This window comes from Orbicella faveolata, unplaced genomic scaffold (assembly GCF_042242905.1).
Source record: "Orbicella faveolata isolate gen_17 unplaced genomic scaffold, um_ofav_v1 contig_25, whole genome shotgun sequence".
In the NCBI taxonomy this organism is placed as follows: Eukaryota; Metazoa; Cnidaria; class Anthozoa; order Scleractinia; family Merulinidae; genus Orbicella; species Orbicella faveolata.
The window spans coordinates 2655166-2674624 of record NW_028301553.1 but is presented as its reverse complement, the minus strand read 5'-3'; the positions used below and the strand labels follow the sequence as shown (position 1 = coordinate 2674624).

General features: G+C 38.8%; 2 protein-coding genes across 4 annotated transcripts; one reads left to right on the top strand and one right to left on the bottom strand.

Moving 5' to 3' along the window:
• The first annotated feature begins 127 nt into the window (after positions 1-127).
• On the top strand, positions 128-5356 carry LOC110042306 (lactadherin-like). Of its 2 annotated transcripts, none has more exons than XM_089294734.1 (5): positions 128-862; positions 1208-1237; positions 1821-2250; positions 3602-3909; positions 4365-5356. In XM_089294734.1, the coding sequence occupies exons 3-5, from the start codon at positions 1827-1829 to the stop codon at positions 4512-4514; spliced, it is 882 nt and encodes a 293-aa protein (XP_089150860.1). In that variant the 5' UTR covers positions 128-862; positions 1208-1237; positions 1821-1826; the 3' UTR covers positions 4515-5356. The 2 variants fall into 2 exon arrangements, with proteins under 2 accessions (XP_089150860.1, XP_089150859.1); XM_089294733.1 differs by having other exon boundaries at positions 128-704; positions 764-862; positions 3602-4580.
• LOC110042223 (coiled-coil domain-containing protein 39-like) lies at positions 5204-19436 on the bottom strand. Of its 2 annotated transcripts, XM_089294702.1 has the most exons (25): positions 19072-19436; positions 18277-18525; positions 17457-17576; positions 17283-17340; positions 16963-17051; positions 16704-16862; positions 15818-15910; positions 14987-15115; positions 14810-14869; positions 13984-14115; positions 13514-13617; positions 12510-12681; positions 11716-11781; positions 11539-11628; positions 10932-11024; positions 10319-10390; positions 9962-10034; positions 9746-9810; positions 8533-8649; positions 8151-8242; positions 7509-7556; positions 7239-7394; positions 6425-7027; positions 5895-6001; positions 5204-5519 (listed from the first exon to the last, which is right to left on the bottom strand). In XM_089294702.1, exons 2-25 carry the CDS (start codon positions 18349-18351, stop codon positions 5395-5397), a joined length of 2898 nt encoding a protein of 965 aa, XP_089150828.1. In that variant the 5' UTR covers positions 18352-18525; positions 19072-19436; the 3' UTR covers positions 5204-5394. The 2 variants fall into 2 exon arrangements, with proteins under 2 accessions (XP_089150828.1, XP_089150827.1); XM_089294701.1 differs by lacking the exon at positions 18277-18525.
• Between the last annotated feature and the right edge of the window lie 23 nt (positions 19437-19459).

Below are 19459 nucleotides of genomic sequence, written 5' to 3'. Positions count from 1 at the left end.
TCAGTCTGTGTGTTTTTCATTTGCTGGATCGGCGCGCTTTATTTACTTTTTTGTCTTCTAGATCCCAGGTTGTTCTTTTTAATTTAAAGAAATTCGTTTTTAATCTGAAAAAAAGAACCGGTTTTTTTTTTGCTGTGTTTACTTGAAATAACATCTGTCATTTTAAAATTCGAGGACCAGACGTTTTTAATTTCTTAATTTGAAGAAATTCGCTTTCATCTGAAAAGACATTGTTCTTTTTTTTCTGTGTTTACTTGAAATACTATCTGTTATTTAAAATTCAAGGGCCTGGAATAAACCTGTGCCTTCGCGTGAAAAGTGGAATTATTTAAAACCAGAAAAAACGAAGACGGTTAAAATAACTGATATACTCTTTTTGAGATACCAATCAAAAGAAAAAGCCACGAGATGGCTATCAGACAAAAGGAAAAGTGAAAGAGCAGTAATTCTCTATTCAAATATAAGGTTCAAATCTTATATTCACGGTTTTGTATTGATCACCGTGTTTGATAAAGTTCACACTTGAAGTGCTCATTACGATCGAGTCAGTCGTGTGAACCTGAAGAGAGGAGTTCACCTGAGCAAACGTGAAGTTTACCCTGATAAAGCTCAGCCATGGAAAGATTTTGTCCTATTCTGTGCGTTTAATAGTTTTGTTTTTTTCAAAGATTGCTAAAAAGAAGGCTCTATTCAGGAATTCTAGGGTAAGGTTGGCGAGTTGAGCTGAAAAATGCGAATGAATGCTAATTCAGTTTTGTTTCAGGAGACGTGACGAAGATTATTCATATATTCTGGGACCTAATACGGTTTACCGCACTTCCTACAGAACAAAAGAAGTATCCTTGAAAGTTCAGTCGGAAGGGTAAGTTTGAATTTAAGCAATGGTTTTCCTATAGAAGAGGAAAAATTGGTCGGTTTAACTACGCGACGGTCATTGTTGGTATTCAACTAGTGTAATTCGACAAATTGTGAGCGACTTCAGTACACTATACACGCTGCGGGTGCCTAGAATATTCAAAACAAACTTTCTATAAAATACGGTTTTATATCGCCGTCTACAACTCGGCTAGACATTTTCAGGAAGATTTATGACGCGAGAACGTAGAACTGTGGCTGGTTGGCTTAAATTCTAGAATGCGTTACTTTTACACAAGCTTTTTTATACCAGAATTTGACGGTATCTAATATTAATTTGTTTTTTCTCTAGCCTTCATCTGATGCAAACGCAAGTCACGAGGTCGGTAACTCGATTTTTTTCATTCAATCACACAAAGATCAAGACATGATAAATTATATTAGTCGACAACATATATAATTTTGTTTAACATGCCTGTCACACGTACTCCGCAATCATTGCAACACTGGCACGAGTGAAATGTAAAGAAAGCTGCTGCCCTGTTCAAAGAGTTTATTTACAATGTATGTTTAACGTAGGAGAAGTTGCGTTATCGTCTCTGGGCTCTCCACAGTTTAATACGGAGGTTTTGGAAATATCCATAGGTTTTATACCAGGAAAGGATTCTAGGTTACCGCCTGACAGGTCAATAATAAAAGGCTTGATAAGCAGGACTTACGGTATTTTATTTATCTAAAGGTGAACGTAATAGTCAATTTAGGGAAATGAAATAATTAGTTTTGCTTTTGCATCTGTTTCGCTTAGCTTTTATTTTTAAATTTTAATAACTGATGGTCGACGTCTGCGATGATTCCATTTTTGTAGCCATGTGCGATAATTTAGCACTTAGACCTACTACCTTACAGCAACCGAAAAAATTAAGCTTCCAGAACTTAACTATTTTCTTAATCTTGTGGTCACGCAGATCAGAATGTCAACCATAGTCCTTGTAGTTCATCTCTTCGCATGTTTGATGAAGATAACAGTTGTTTCGATTGAGGCCTGCCGGTCAGTCAGGTCAGTTTCTGACTTTGCCCTCTTCAGACACACCTACAGGCAGATATCCGGGACACGCTTTGAATCTTGCGCCGCGACTTGTGACGCTGACCCACTCTGTTACAGCTTCAACTACTTCGCTCCCACCATGACCTGCGAACTTAATAACTCGTCACGACGTGCAGATTCAGGGAACTTTCTGCGCAGGTCTGGGTCTGTTTACTTGGACAAACTGAAAGAACCCGCGGACTATTGTGTATCATTTCCTTGTAGAAATAACGGAACTTGCAAGGCAGTAAGGCGCCATCCTGGGTTTGAATGTTTCTGTCACGATGAATTCACTGGAGCAAAGTGTGAAAGTAAGAAAATACGCTTAATGTACCCTTGCAAGTGCGAGCCGAATTATCGGTGTCCGCTTATATAAGGCCAGGAACCATAATCGGGAACGGAGACCGTAAGTCTTGGGATCCATGCAACATAGAACAAATTGCGCCATTCTGACGATTATGGCTCCTGATAAGGCAAGACATTCCATGCTTGTGTATCGTAGGGATCATGACTCCATATCCGCCTATGAGAGGTCCTTCCTTTCATAGCAGTGGCTCGATTGTATATTTTCTTTTTTGTTAACTGACAGACCTCCTCCCTTCACGGTCTTGTTACATGTATTGGTACGTGAAGTTAACTCTTAAGGCCTGTTCACTTTATAACGCGTTCTCCGATTAGCTTGAGCAAACAAGAAAGCCTATATCTACAACTGATTGCTAAAAAGACCCGCACTTATTTAAGGTGGCCGAACACAGTTTTCAAGAGCCTCTGCCTAATTCACCATTACTTTAAAGATATTTATGCTTTGGCGCCCGTTTTTTGCAAGAGTCAACGTTAACCACAGAAGGGTTTATTCTCACATTTTGGCTAAGGTGAGTGCTGTTGCCATGGCAACGGGGCTGGTTAAAAACAAGGCTTAAATAATGGTTTTTGTTTATTTAAAAAAATTCAGTCGTTAGATTTTTTTCATCATTTGCCCACTATGAATTGACATTAAATCCCTTCTGTCAACACTGTTCTAATAAAATTTTGACATAGGCGACTTTCGTAATTCGCCGTAAATCATTTTCACTGCATGTTCTGTATTATTAAAAATTCCCTAGGTCAAAATTCAGATTTTTTGCGATAGATCATTCGCGTGGTTTCTGAATTATTTTTTTGCCAAATTTCTTGAAATTCTAACGACTGGATCGTTAGAAATCGGCAAGTTTCTGCAAAAGCAATCGGTCTCAATTTTTCGAGCAACTGCGCATGCGCTGCATTTAACTGGGTTCTTTCGGTAACAAAGAAAAGCTGAGAATTGCTGGGTTCTTTGCGTCGTTACCTTTTCTAACACAGCTTTGTAATAAAAGACTAAAGGCATCAGTACACTGCGTTCAATAATGGAGAAAAATAGCGCATATAGTACGGGTTTTGAGTAAATAAAATGATCGCTCTATTGAAGGCATGTTTTGCATCAGCAAAAGCGCGCGCGAAAACTGTGTTCGGCCACCTTAAATAAATCCACTAAACTAGACTATATCTCGGCTCTTCTCTCTGGAATTCTCAATTTGCGAACAGGAACTTTAAGATTTATTAGTTGGATTTTGGAGTTCTCGATCTGTAGATCGAGCATACTTCTGTACTAAACAAGGAACCCAATTAAGCATTTCTCTTTGTTAGTTTGCAGTTCTTCTCCACTGGGCCTTGGTAATCGACAACTGCCTGATGAAAATTTCAACGCCTCCTCAAGTGTGAACCCGTACAAACCCAGTGACGCTCGCTTACGCACAAACACCTCCTGGGTCAGCGAAGGTGCATACGAGTTCCTGCAGATTAGTTTCCAACCTTACTCCAAGCTCATCACAGGCGTGGCAACTCAGGGAAATCCTCATCATTATTGGTTTGTTACTCGTTATAATCTTTTGCATAGCTTAGATGGTGTCACGTGGTCATACTACGAGCATGAAGGCCAACCTGGATCTAGAAAGGTGAAAGTCAGTGTTATTTCTCGAAATGTATATATGGTAACCGATGGTGTTCAATACCAAAGAAAATCTATCTTTGCGCGTCTATTGAGCAAAATTTTTCTTCTGCGAGAGAAACTTCGAGCAGGCCTACCTTTGATCGCGAGCCTCATGTTTGAGTCTGGTGCGAAAGCGCCAAGAAAGTGACTTTTCTCGCGGCTATCCTCGTGCGTGTGCTCTCCAAACGTGAAACTCGGCAATACTGATGACGTCACTCTACAGAGCTCCGTGTAGTTGTCTCTGATTGGTTGTTGCTTGTGCCACTGTAAGAACCAATCACGAACAGCCTTAAGAGCTACGTCATCAGTATGGAATTTAAGGCATGGGAGATTTGGCGCGTGATCAAAAACGCCTGTTTAAACACGATCGTAGATTGTATGACAAGTCCTAATAGTTGCGTTACCGTTGCGATTTATTAGGTATTTGCAGCTAACCAAGATAGCAATACTACCATAACAATTCAGCTCCAGCCTCCTATCAGAGCAATGTACCTCCGTATCGCACCATTGGCTTGGCAAGAAAAAATCGCCTTACGGGTGGAAATTTACGGCTGTAATGATCACAGCTAAGGAAATAACTGCAAGACGGCCATACGAGTCTTAACGAAAACTAAAGGAACAACAAAAGTATAAAAACTCTTCTGTGATGGATTCGCGAAAAAATTAAAGCCATTAATCAACCGCAGAAGAATTACTTCGTTCTATTTTTATCAGATAAGAGGTCAGTACTGCAAAGTGATGATTTAGAAGATTAGGAAGATGGTTTCTTGCTAATGATTGGCTAAATCGTAAGTTTGTTGTTTGCTGAAACAAGTGTGAGTTTTCTCTTGAAGCTAACAAGTAGTAGACCCCTCAAGAGGCCAAAAGATAAAAATACGAAATAACGTAAGAGTACTGCTCCGGGATATCCAAACCTGCACTAAAACGGCCAGGAAACACAGTGACGGAAGCTGATTCACGACAGGAAGAGGGGGAGGCGGATTTTGTACAGTAGACGGCTGTAAGAATTCACTCGAGGGTAGAGAAGCGATTTGGTTGATTCCCGCGAAGGTGCCCGAAGAGCTTCCCGAGTTGCCGAGAGCATACCGAAGTTGCTGACTTCGACGCATCGTCATAAAGTTACGCCATCAGTGCTAGTTAGATTCAGCTCTTACGAAATCCAAAAGGGATCCGACACTTATGACAGATCGAGACGGGAAAAGTTTAACACCATTGCTTCCCCCGACTGAACCAATAAATTTAATTTTTAACCCATCACGGAAAGTTTCCACTCTTTATTACACAAGCGATTATTAACCACCACCACAACAATAAGCTCGACTGGTTTCTTTTAGAAATTACGTTAGTATTTACATCATGTGTATTTACAACAATATTGTAAGCTGAGCGACAAATAAAAGTATTGAGAACGAGCACTGAATTTGTTATCAATAAATAAGTGAGCTATGGGCTAACGACGCTCTGTGCTTCGGCGACTTGCTGCGCTGCCTGCTCGGGAAGAGGCCTTGGAACCAGCTGCGGAACCAGGCCGGGAACTCGTCTTCTTTCCCCGCGCACTACCGGTAGGTGAGACACCTGGAAACGAGCAGGAAATCATTAGAATGGTATCTAACATTTGGGGTAATTTGCACAAACGTACTTTGCCCAAATTAATTTAGGCGGGTGCAACTGCTTTAGTAGGTCATTCCCTCTATGTCAGAGCCCGGAATGGATTATGAAATGTTGTTTCAAATCGTCTCTTTTTTAGACCAGTACCTAATACTGCTAGTCTAGCCAGTGTACATCCAGCCCCTCATCAATTTTTTTTAGGGGGAGGGGGCGGAGGTAGACAGGCTACTGCTAGTCGGACTCCAAGCTGGATGTCTTGGCCCCGAGTCCAGCATTAACTCACCGTAATTTGTATTACACATTTACAAGGTTCAGTTTATGTTTCATTGTTCATATACACACCTGCTTTGGGACTTCCCGCCCCAGAAGGACTAGCGGCTCCAGACAAAGCAAGAGCACCAACGTCCACCGTACCAACGCCTCGGCGACTTCCGGTGGAGATATCAGATCTGTGAGATGATCAAAAGTAATCAAACAATCTGTTCTTACTTCACGTTTCCTTTTCGAAACATTCACTCATGAAGCGACTAGAAGTATTTCTACTCCCCCACCCCCTTGGATGGGATGCTATTCCATCGCAGGGTTACCCCCAGCATTAAGTTCGCCAGTACCCATTTATACACCTGGGTGGAGAGAGGCACTGTGAGAGTAAAGTGTCTTGCCCAAGAACACAACACAATGTCCCCAGCTAGGGCTTGAACCCGGACCGCTCGATCTGGAGTCGAGCGCACTAACCATGAGGCCACTGCGCCTCCGTATTTTTTCTTAACGTAATCCTACATGTCAGGCCTGTTTTTGTATCGTTACAGTCGAACGATTTCTAAAACCAGCGTGCCATTCCGTGACCATAAGACTAGAAATTTTCAACTTACCTAGCGGAAGACACTGTTCCAGAACTCCTGGAGCTACGAGACGATGTTGGTCGTGACGCACCAGGGCCTGGGGAGGGTGGCATTGGTAGCCCGGCCTGGCTGAAGTAGATCTGAACACTGGGGCCAAGATCCGGGTGACTGTGTAACACTTCTCCCATCTGCTTCATTGTACGTGTGTTAAACTCTCGTAGCTCTCTTAAATCCATGTCTCTCTCTTCGTGGAGTTCTCCCGAACTTTTCTTGGCGCTTCTGACCGTGCGCGCTATTTTACTGGCCTCGCGGGCAGCTCTGTCCTTCTTTACCTTCTGATCGTCCAGTTCTTTCTGTAAATTTGTCGCTTTTGCTTGTTTATCTGTGATCACTTCCACTAAGGCTTGTTCGTCAGCTGTCAAGTTGTCCAGTGTGTTCTGCATGGAGCCCAGATCCTCCTGTAGCTCGCGGATTTGTCGCCGTTTGTATTTGTATTTGTCCATGACAGCGCGCATTTGATCCTCCAAGCGCTGCTTCTCGTCAAACTCTTCACTCATCTCATCCACCTTATTAAAGCTTTTCCTGTATGTCTCGTTACGACCGTTCATTAACCGAAGAGTGTTCTCCAACGCCCTAAAAATAATTAAGGAGGATCTCAGTATCAAGATATGAAAGTGAATTTCCATTCCTAATTGCCATGTACTTCTCTGACTAATGGTGTTTCATCAAAGGCAGTATTTGCTAGTTGATGAAATTCTTAATTCTCATCGCGTGTCTGCATGACAATGAACTGAATTCGTGAGGGAGAAATCAGATGTTTAGTTGATCTACACAAAATTCTCACCGGATCTCCTTCTCAGCCTTCCTGATCTTCGCGTCCAGTTCATCTCCTTCTCGCTGAAGTTCTTCCTTCTCTTGAGCTGCCTTGATGACGTAATAAGCTTGAGACCTCTCCTCCTCCCCCTCAGGAGGTGCCATGGATATCATCAGGATTTCATACCTGGTGTAATCAAACATGAATTATGTTACTGGCAAAAAAGATCACCGCTGTGTAACTCACATAAAACTTTCTGTCGCAGGTGTAAACCGAAAAAAAAAACATCAATCAATGTACCTTTTCCGTAATTTGTCTATCTTGGATATCCGTTCATGTAGTTCAGAGCTGCAGGACAAAAAATAAAAACAGAAACATTCTTAGTTATCAGTAATGATTTCGAAAAACATAGACAAGCGTATAATTTTTGAAAAAGTTGAAACTTCAATCAGTACATACAATAAAATTATTAACAATGGAAAAATGAACATAACTGGTTTGAGAGGCCGTGTAAACGGGGTAAAAAAACAAAGGATTACACAGGTTGGGATTTCAGGATGTGGCCGTTGGCGGTTTTAAGAGGGTGGCCGAATTAACGGAGTCTTCTCATAAGAAAATGTACGGGCGTTTCACGGGGACAAAGAAGACTGGCCATAATAATGAGTGACCGTAAGGCAGGGTCCCACTGTATATGATAAAAACCGACGTTTTGGTGTCATCATGACGCCATTGACAACAACGATTGTTATCGTTCATTATTGCTTTCCTACAGAAACAATTAAAACAGGAAGGAAGATGAAATGGCAACAGTCAAGCAAGAGTAGCAAATTGTGACGATGGTCTGATAGGTCACACAACGTTTCTTTCTAAACGTTGCGTGACGAGCCAAACCGTCTGTGCAAGAGAGGCGAATCAGATGGTAGAGCGGCTGGGTTACTGTACCTCACAGTCTGCCTTTCCTCTTCAGAAGATTTGATTTGTGCTTTCAACATGTCTTTGTGGATATCGATTTCATGACGGCGTTGCTTCATCGCCTGAAAAACGCAGAAAGACAAGTATTATGGGCTTCTCTTCTCAACTAGTATGATCTTTGAACATACTTAAAAGTATGAAGACCCATAAGTACTGCTTAAATTAGTCCGGCAAACATTACTCGACAAATGTAGAAACTCGTAATGAAGTACGTCGACTAAGATCCAAGACCAGGATTTCTTTTAAAATTTTGCAAAAAAGTTGTTCTGAAACAGCTTTTCTTTAAAATCAGTCCTAAAATTTCAGTTTTAGAAATACAGGAAAATGTTCCCAAGTGAAAATGATCACTTACCGTCTCTAACTGAAGTTTTCTCTTCTCCAGGTTAAGCACATTGTCCGCTTTACTGCTAAGCGTTTCTCTAAGGCGTTTGACCTCCAGCTTCAGAATGTTCTCATCTACCATAAGATCCTACAAGAAATGACATCACAATACCGGTCACCCATCCGTCCCTTGAGTCAGTCACATGTTCATCGGTTGTTGACAGTGCAAACGTGGTCAATAAGAGATTTTACGTGCGACACAGCAGGTATTCGCGTGCGGGCAAGATAACCTAAACTTGCTCTCTCCGGAAGCCAATCACAGCGGAAGACTTTTATCATTTTCAGTTCTCGCTCGCTAACGTTTATTTTAAAAGAGCACACTTTGATACGGTTAAATACGCATGAAAGACAAATATGCACTCTTTCTTTTTTTAATAAGAATCAGTATTTCTTTTAACAAATATCGAGGCTGAAATTCGCGAAATTTTAAGAATATTTCAAGAATACAGTAAACCCGAGGCTGCGATTTTAAAAAGAATGTAGTTTTGTGTGTCGAAAATCTCTAAATACGACACAATTAAATGTTTTTTTACTAGACCGTATAAAATTCTTCCTTCTCTAAACGGCAAAACTAACCAAAACTGAAAAACAAAAAAAAACGAAACAAAAACTGCAATAGCCGCATGTCCGATGCTCATAAAATTTCTGCAAGAAGTTATGCGCGTCCAACATTACTTTAACCACCAAGTACATTCGAAAACAGAAATGTCACACGCTATAATCTAAGAATATTCAAAAGAATATTTTCAGCCTAAAATCCGCCGAAAAATGAGAATATTCAGCTTCGGCCGGAATAACAATATTTTTATAAAAATAACATAATAAATTAATATTTTAAGAGGACGCATCCAATCACCTAGAGGCAGTTTTCAGGAGGGTCCTCCAAAAAATAAAAGCCTAGAATATACCTTAAATACGAAGTCTGAAAAGCTAAAAACTTAGGACTACAATTTAAGGTTTAAAACTAGACAAAAAAGAATGTAAGAACTTAACTGAAAAAAATCTGTCCACTGACCCACTATTTTGTCTTGAGTTAGTCGAGATCGCTAGATTAACAAAATATTAACCCGGCGTGTGGATGATAACTCGTAGCAAAAAATATAAACGTCTGAGGACAAACTAAAGAGAAAATGACCGGGCAGGTATCAAGGACATTCACGAGATAAACTGTGCATAAAACAAACCTGTTTCACAGCCACAACTTTCTTTCTTTCCCTTTCCGAACTGTCATTGTGAAGATTCAGTTCCTCTGTGGAAAAAAAGTACGAAGCCCATTTCATTTAAGGCTAATTTCAGTATTCATTTGCACATGTTTTTACACGTGCTATATTCTCTCTACCTTGTTATAGCAAATATATGACGAGCGGTAAGGAGATTCTAGGTGTTGATGTACCACTTACCAATTTTGCTTGTAAGATTTTTCATTTCATCTTTTCCTTTGTTTAAATCTCGATTAGCACGTCGAAGGTCATCCTGTGAAACAAAGAAATAACATTTTTAAAGTAATTTAAAATTACACCCACAAGAAGGGTGATAGAAAAACTCGGAGCTTGATTTAAGCGAAATGTAGAACAAAGAGACAAACGCTTGGAGACGTGACCGGCCTGAGGAGACGAAATATTACATACATTGCTGATTGGCGAAAAAATATCTCAGTTCAGCAAATTGTGTGACGGTTTGTTTTTTTTTTTTAACCAAATACGGTACTGCACAAAGTTCAGCCTGAAAAGTAAAACAAGAAAAAGCAGCCAACATACATTCAAGTTCTTCATCTGAGCACTCAGAAGTGTATGAGTCGAGTTGTGTTCATCCATTTGAGACATAAGTTCCTGTAAAAGAAAAAAAAAATTCAATCGATTGATCAGGTAAAATCTTACTTTTCAATTTGTATGTATACCTTGTAAATCAGTGCTTTACAATATATAAATAACAATCATGACATAACAGTAAAACTTCTGTTCTTGATACTGTAAAGTGTTGAAGAGTATCAAAGGAGCTACGGCTTGAAAAGTTAAGTCTAAATTTTTCAGTTCGTCGTTTGTAATCCGTGTTGATCTTCTCCATCCTTCACAATCCTTGTTCCTTTATGATTTATTATTATCTCTTGGGTGTTTTCCTATCTAAGGAAACTACTATTTTCAGGTTTCCTTCAAATTAAAGTTAATTTTGTATGTGGCAAAATTAACTCAAAATGTTGCGACCAAGCTCCTCCAAAGTAGGTGTAGATGTACAAGTTGTAATGACGCATTGTTCATTGTGTAATCTGTGAATACATGCACCTCTTATTTCTAAGGGTTGCTGAGTGAGTAGGACACATTTTCCCCCTTTTAAATCATCCATAGCCACGCAGTTAACACTCATAATCTTTACCTTAATTCTGGCCTCTAGCTGCAGCTTCTCTTCATTGCTCCTCTCTCCCTGCATGCGGCTTATTCTTCGCTCCAGTTGCTGCAGCTGGAAATCCTATTAAACACGACCAACCGAAACAAATTCACAAAATAATTCCAAACTACTAAAAATGTGCCTACATCTGCAAGTACGAGCTTGTTCCAACTGTGTCTTCTAATGGAAAGTCACGGAAAGGACATCAAGCTTAGAAAATCAATGAGACAGATTCATCACCATCAACAGGGCAGGAAAAAATTTTTGAATTCCAGTTGCCCAGTGGGTCAGTACATTTAAGTTTCCAGTTGCCCCCACTAAAATACATGTAGCACTTGCTCAACTACATCATTTACTAGGTACTGTCTGTAATCAGTGATAGACTATAACAATACTACCAAGGTTAATTTCACTTTCCACTGGGCTACCAAACTTCCATTTTCACTTGCCCAAGAGCAAAATTTACTTGCCCTGGGCAGTCGGACCTGGGTTTTTTCCTGCCCTGAGCAATGGATGCAAGATTCTAAGAAATGCCCTGGGGAAGTTGACTGATGTGCATGGGTCAAGAACAGTCTATCCTCGTAACAAAACTTACCTGCATGTAGATAATTTCCTGTTGTTTGAGTGATTCCTGGTCAAGTTTGTGTAGTTTGCTACTCAGATTCCTGCTGGCAGCACGAGCCCCCTGATCACAAAAAAGAAAAAACAACTTTTAACAAGTGCAATGTCACAACGAAGACATAAAATAGCATATCGAGGAAAAGCTTTTTACCTGAATTTCTGCTGTAGTGTTGCTTTCCAAAACTTTACACTGGTGTAGTTCTTCTGTTTTTCTGAACTAAAATGAGGAAAATAAAATAAGATCTCAATTAGAAACTAAATTATCATTTGAATTTCCTAACATGTCCAATGACAAACAGAAGGGCAAAATTGTTCATAATAAACTAAGGTGATCAACGCAATTTAGAAGGTTATACTGTTCACTGACAGAGAAGAAGCCTTATTTGACACACCTTGTCACCTAAAAGAGATACAGTACTACTCAAAATTGATCACCTCTTGTCTCGTTTCTCTTGAGACAAGGATCCTGTCTAGACTTGATTTCCGTCACTCTCTCATGTCCTGTCTATGTTACTCCACCAAATGGCTTTGGTGGAGTTTTCTTGAACAGTGGCTGGTAATCGAGCCTACATGTAGATCTCATCTTGCAATATGAGAGTCTCATCTCGCAAGAACCAGTTAATAAATTTCAAGCAGTTAGCTTGCAAGAAAAGGAATAATTTCTTGCAACACGCTTCTTGAAGTTCTTTGTAGTGTAGCTTCAAGAGTTCTCAAATTGAACAAGTAACTTTTGTGATGACTACAAGAATAACCAAAGAGCAGTGCAAACCTGGACAGAGCAAGACAGTGTAAATTTTAAGTTACAAAATGTTGTTAGAGCAGGTTTAATTCAACCATCTTAAAAGAAATAGCTGACCTTAAGCTATTGTATGTGCCTTTTATTTGACTCTGAAGCTTCAAAATAACTAAAAAAGGAAATTCTTGAAGCTCAGCAGTGAACTTTACCTGCGTTTCACGTAATCTAGCCAACTGTTTTTCTACATCATAAATTCTTGCTTCTTCTTCCTTTAACAGCATGTCCATTCGCTGTGCTTTCTCTTCAGCAGTGAGAGTCTCGTCAGTCACAATTTTCAGCTGCTCTCGCAGATCATCTCGCTCCCTTTGGACTCTCTCAAGCCTTACAAATAAAAATGAAAATTTTTTACCACTAAGAGTGACCTTAATTTTATTATATATCCTCAAAGGTAAAATTGCTCCAAAAAGTCTCACCCAGTGCACTTAATTTTTAAAGACGAGGTTTCCATGACAGTATTTCATAATATTAGTGGAAGATCCAGAAAATTCACATAGAGGGGGCTGAAAAAATTGCAGTAGAATGCATGCCACCCCCTCCCTAAACCGAATCAAAAAACGCACTCTAAAGATGGCTGACCATTTTTTTCAAAAATACAAGACAAAAGGGGCAGGGGGGGAGGGGCCCTCAGCTCCCCTAAATTCACTCCTGAATATGTTTTTTCCACACCCTATTTTTATATCAGCAATATCTACTTAATAAGCATGACTTAGATTCCTTATATATGATCTGGACATGTATTGAAGAAGTCATTATGGAAATCATGTGCTTATGGATTTAGAAATAGAGTGTTACTAAAATGATCTTTTTAGAAAGCACAACATATTTTCTTTGTGAAGATGTTTTTAATACCGTTGTGTTTCAACATATATTTTTGGCTAACAGAGCAACTCAAAGGCAGATTGTTCTTAATATTTCCATCATAGCATAACTATAAAAAATCCTAAAGTGGTTTTCATGAGGGTACCCTCTTTATTAACATGCCACAAAAACTACAGTGCTGTGAGTTCCAGTGTTCTTTGGAGCGAGGCCTTTAAAACTACTGTATTTAGTCAAGTCGATGTTCCAAGCGTTCATTGAAAGAACACTAGATTATCCAATATGGTACAAAAGGACAACATTCAATGCTTAATATATAAATGGTGCTATTCCATACTTTTCTGTTCTGTTGGTAACTTCCTTCTTGAGTAAGTTGTGTTTTTGTCTGGCACTATCAAGATCTTTTGCTGTTCTATCCACAGTATATTTCAGAGTGTCAAGCTGGCAAAAAAGAGTTATCAATTAGCCCATTACCACTAAATACCCTCTGAAATTTATCAAAATTATGATTTGGGTGTGCAAACAATCTGAAAACAGTTTATGATACCAATCAAGAAAAAATATTTCTTTTCACAGTGAAATGTAAGATGCAATGAATTCTTCATGGCCCTTTACTGCTGAGGATTAAGGCATGATTACACAGCGTTGTAGAATCAATAAAGTAAACAGAGTCCCAAACTTCAAAACCAAGCAATTACATTTAATTATAAAAAAAAAAAAAAAATAGAAAGCCACCTGCCAACATTTCACCTTCTGTTCTACCATGAACAAGCTCTATGCACACAGAATAGTGCTCATTATATTTACCTCATCTTGGAATTGAATACGGATCTGTTCAGCATCCTGGTACTCCAGTCTCATTTTAGCAGCCTGTCTTTCAGCAACCCCAACTTTCTTCTCCTTTTCTTGATTGTTTGCAAGCTCACTCTCCAGAAATTTCTAAATGTTTTACGAAGCAAAACACAAAAAATAATGTAACTTTTTGTGTACAAGCAACGTAAGAGGTATGTTAAAGGAAAAAGAAAAATGCTACAACTGGAAGAGTGAGTCTGAGATCGAAAGCAACCAAAGGGATTTTCAGGTCACCAGTTGTAAAAATAATAATTAATAATAATAACAACAAATATTTAAAGAGGATGACCCATCAGTGTATTTAACACTGTTATCAGAGGGGTCGTATAAACGAAACTATTGTAAAAATAAGGAAAAAATGGGTAAAAAAGACATACCAAATTAGGAAAAACTTTAATCTTGAAGTTATGGATCTAAATTCAATTGGTAGTTCATTGAAAATCTTGGCTCCTTGATAGTGAAAGCTATTCTTCCCAAATTCAAGGCGAACTTTAGGTACTTTCACTGATAAACCATTGTTCCTTGTGTTCTTAGAGTAAGGTGATCTTTCAAGGTGGGTCTTAAAGGTGGTGCAAACATTATTTTGAAAACAGTCGAAAACAAACTGACTGCTTTTGTGCTTAATTAAGTTCTCTGCCGATGGTAGTTTTAGATTGCTGTTATCAATAATTTTCCAACTTCGTTGTTTAATGTTCTTGTAAATATACAGGTCTTCAAGAGCCTGAAAATCACACAAAAGACATTTAAAGTCAACTTTTTCACGTTTGGCAGGCAAAATCACCTGTTTCTCTTGAACTTGATCTTCTCTGTCTCTGACCTCCAGTTTTACCTCAGCAAGTTTCTAAGGTAAACAAGAAGATAAGTTGTCACACATTTAGTCACAGATATCACAAAGCAATGAGTTTCTTTGCAAAGCAACAGAACAGAGCAAGTAATTAGAGGGTGAAGCAGCACTTACCACAGCCAGCTGGTCCATCTCTCTGTCCCTTTTCTGCATTTGTTCAATAGTATTCTCCCACTGCCGCAGTAACTCTTGTCTCTCACTGTGTGCCTTGCGGAACTCTTCAGCTGTCTTGTCTAGTTCAATCTAAAGATTGAAGAAAGTTATTACAAGGATAGTTAAGCCAAGTCATTAGAGTGAAACTACTGTATTGGCAACTTGAATCTCTGATGGCTCACACTTGAATATAATTAAATTCACTATCAGGAGCACGTTTTCCCAGAGTTTTAATAATACAGCAACACTAGATCAGAGCCTCTTGCATGCAAGACAATGATTTTTTTAAAAAACAAAAATTTAATTGATTCACACTTTCAGAGATTCCAACAACTTGCTGTTAAAATTGGAAGAGAGAAAATCGCAAGCTACACAAAACTGAACCCAAACCCTTCCCCCATCTCTCTGCAAATCCCAGTAAGGTGTTTGACATTTCCCACCCTCCAGAATTTCCATAGACCTTCCTTGAACCAGGCCGCCACTTTTGAAAGAAAATTGCTTTATTTTTCATGTGTGTCTTTATAAATTGTTCATTTGAGCAGGCCCTATAGCGTATTTTGGATGCCCACTTTTCGAATCCTGGCTAAAAGCTTGCCTAGAACTGAACTTCATCATAAGAAAAACTTTCTCCCAGTCAGTCAAACCAGACAGGCAAAATCATCCTCACAGCCTGTCAATTTTCCCAGGTGTCTGTGTGTGACCATACCCAGCCCTGTGGGGTGGGTATGGTAACAGTATGGTCACACACAGTAAATGACTCATTAATAGCACAATCAACTTCATGTAACTGACCTGGGCTGTCATGGTAAGTGTTAGTTCGTGCTCCAGTTCTCTCTTTTTTTTTGCTGCATCATCTGTCATTCTCTCCATCCTTAGTGTTAGCTCCTGACAAGTGAAGGAATAAAAGTTGCACAAAAAATTCTTACTCCCTATAATTTGCCATCCATTACAAGAGCAGTGTTTCACAAAGAGCCTTGCTTCTGTTTTCACCAAATTGAACAGTGCACAGTCAGAAATATATTCTTTAAATGATTTTGAACTTGCTAAAGGCTGGTAACGTTAATTTGTTCTTGCGACTTCTTGGTACACATGCATTTAATGTTCCCAAAGTTAAACATAGTTCAAAGTTAGAATATTTTGGAAACAAAAATTCTAGATGACAAATGACAAATACCAGGTCTGCATGAATTCAAGCCTACAGTAGTGGCCCACTTAGCCGGCAATTATCTTCTGAAGTGCCTAGGAATATTTCTACTCTCACCCGGACATGATCCTAGACCATTACAGGGATACCCCTACGCATTTAATTATCCATACTCATTTGTATTCCTGGTTGGTGAAAGGACACGATCCTAGACCATTACAGGGTTACCCCTACGCATTTAATTATCCATACTCATTTGTATTCCTGGTTGGTGAAAGGAACTGGGCGAGTGACATGACTTGTAAAACAGAATGACCCTGGGGAGCACCTGAATGCCGACCACTCAGTTCAGGGTCAGTAGGGCTAACCATTATACTTCCATGCTTCCAACTTAGCATCAAATAATGCTCTACAATTTTGTTTATCATTAAAGGATTGGTTCATGTTTAGCGTGCATATATTTTGTATATTATAATATTAATAAAATATGCAGTAAATAAAGATGAATGTAGTTATTATGTGGCAATTGACTACCTTCACTTTTCCTTCATCTGAACGAGTGTATTTCTGCAACGTCAGTGCATCCTCATCTTTTCGAGCTGATTCTTCCAGCCATGCCTCCAATGCCTTCTGATCCCAGTTCATCTGGCTCTTCAGGTCCTCAAGACGCTGCGTATTCCTGAAAATGTTGTTCTGGTAGAGAAAAGTCACATCAATAACTTGAGAAAATATCACTTTTATTTTTACAAATATTGGAAAATATTTGCAGCAAATGCAGTTGAATCTTTCATACCTCTAGGATATTCCTTTTCTCAGCCAAATCTTTTATTTCATTGTTTATTCTCCTGACTTCATTGTTGAGTCTTCCCTCCTCGCGCTCAGCTAAAATGGAAAACAGACTTTCCAATGATTCTCTTGCCGACAATTTTCATATTCTTGTTGTGAGATGCAGTGTCTTAATTAAGTTAACACCTATACTTGTCCAAAATGGAGTCTGGGTGCCCCTGAGGAGCCTGTAAATACAAAATAAATGCAAGTGCCAAATGCCACGAATGCTGAGTGGAGTAAAGCTACAAGTACACGCAAGGATGCACTCATAAACGTTTTACATACCAATCTGTTTCATGTGATTTTCAGTCTCAATCTCTCTTTTTCTTGCATTAAGCAAATCCTGTTCACGATAAATAGAGAACCTTATGATCAGTGAAAAAAAAAAACCAATTAGGACTATATCATCAGATGCTAAAAGCTACATGTACAGTGTATAACATTCAGTTTCCTATTCACCTGTGTATGCTGCAGTTCTTGTTGCACATTCCTGAGATGTTCACTCATGGCATAGATTCTGTCGGAGTGTTCGTCAAGCTGTTCTTTATTTGACACTATATTCTTTTGAGTTTCAGTTACCTTTAATAAAATGAACAAGACAATCAATCAGTTAATTACTTTTAAATTTACATGGTGCATAGATCTACTAAATTTTCATATACATGTAGTTATGCAGGGCTGTCATTAAGTTTTGAGTCACCTATAGCCTTGTTCTCCGCACCCAGAGCAAACTCATTAATTTGTAGGTGAATTCTATCGACAACAGACAATTTCACCCATACACTGCAGCATCAAGGGAAAATTAAGCATTTTCAGCTGTAATATTTGTCATGAATTACATCCCTTAATGACAGCCCCAGTTATGGACCAAGCTTAAGGTGAACACAACAAGCCATCAGTATCCTTTGTTTTGGAGCTTAAGGACAAAGAACAAATTTTCCAAAATAAAAAAGTCATAATATGGCATAATCAAAATATGCAGCCTTATATGACAATGCAAAGCTAATCAGCAAGGATATTACATGGCAGAACAAAGATATGAAATGTTCTTTTTGAGTGGCAAAAACAATATTTTAGAAAATAATGAGCACGGCAACTAAAATGTTGTTTTTCACACTCAAAAATAAAAAACAATGTCTTCAAGCCACTGGTATTTTTCACTGGCTGTTTGCACAAAAAACTGTGAAAAAGAGGAAATGATATCATCAATATTCTTATTGGCGAGGATATGGAAAAATACACTACTAGGGTCCCGGATGTAGTTTCAATTGAATTTTACCAGTGGTGTATTTTCCAGCAAAACACATGTGTCCAAATAATAAATTTTTCTTATCATGAGGGCCACAGCAACCATAAAGTTCTTGGTAATTTCCAATAAAAGTGATTCTGGTCTATTACAAGTGCCACCCCCATTCTGTTCCCCTCAGTACATTTCTTTTAACAAGTTTCCCAAACAGTTTTTCAGTGTTGATGTATTTCTCCACAGATCTCTCAACCCATAAGCTATGTTCCTCACAGGTCAATATTCCTGCAATGTTAATACAACATGTACAACTTCTTATTTTGTACCCAAATACCTCAATACCATGAAAAAAAATGCAATGTTGTGTATAAATAAAGTATTAATTGATTACCAACTTAATATCATGGAAAAAAACAATATGACAAGAAACTGCTGTTCTTAAATACTTGTAATCTGTCAGATGAGTGTAGAATACTGCACAGGCATGCATATGCCAGATAAGCAGTGGCTTTCTTTAAGCTTATATCTCAAGCCAATATCATCTTTTACTTATATTTATTGCATTATTCACCAACTAGTTTAACCCATATTATCATGTGAAAATAAGTACTGGAATAAACATATGGTAGTGGCTATCACCGGTGTAAGAGTAAGGAAACTACGAGAAAATTTACATATACATCACATTTTATGAGCTTACATGTAAGTTTCAGATCTTTGATCAGTTGTCTTGTAAATAAAAATCAAGTTCAAAGTTTGCACGCCGAGAATCGTTACCTAAAATCTTACCTATTCCAAGAACCATTATTTACTTTATCAAGAAAATCCTACCTCACTCTCCAGCTGTTTATTCTCGAGATTTGCAACAGGCATGGCAATGCCTTCATCGAAGTTCAACTCGCTCACTATGTCTTCCATTTTGAATGCGAAAAAGCCTTCAAGATATCACGGATGAATCTGTAACAAAACACTACACTATCCTATATGCCCGTAAATATTTCCGTAGAGGACTAAAATTATGTTTTTGTTAGTTCTGCAAGTCTTCCCACAATCTTCTTCAGACGAAAATTGATGAGCTCTGCTCCATCAAAGTTGTTGTGGAAACGATGAAAACAAGCTGCGCCAGCGATGTAAAGAACCACTTTCAGCGGATGCACTAAATTGCAGGTCCCGGATGTTAGATCCCAGTGTCTCGTTGAGCGGAAGCCTGACGACACGT

Coding starts and splice junctions, on each gene's coding strand:
- LOC110042306 (XM_089294733.1), top strand. CDS start 1,827: ATGTCAACCATAGTCCTTGTAGTTCATCTCTTCGCATGTTTGATGAAG. Junction 2,251..3,601: donor CACTGGAGCAAAGTGTGAAA/GTAAGAAAATAC, acceptor TCTCTTTGTTAG/TTTGCAGTTCTTCTCCACTG.
- LOC110042223 (XM_089294701.1), bottom strand. CDS start 19,158: ATGGAAGACATAGTGAGCGAGTTGAACTTCGATGAAGGCATTGCCATG. Junction 11,025..11,538: donor AGGAAATTATCTACATGCAG/GTAAGTTTTGTT, acceptor CGTGTTTAATAG/GATTTCCAGCTGCAGCAACT. Junction 7,395..7,508: donor ATAGACAAATTACGGAAAAG/GTACATTGATTG, acceptor TGATTACACCAG/GTATGAAATCCTGATGATAT.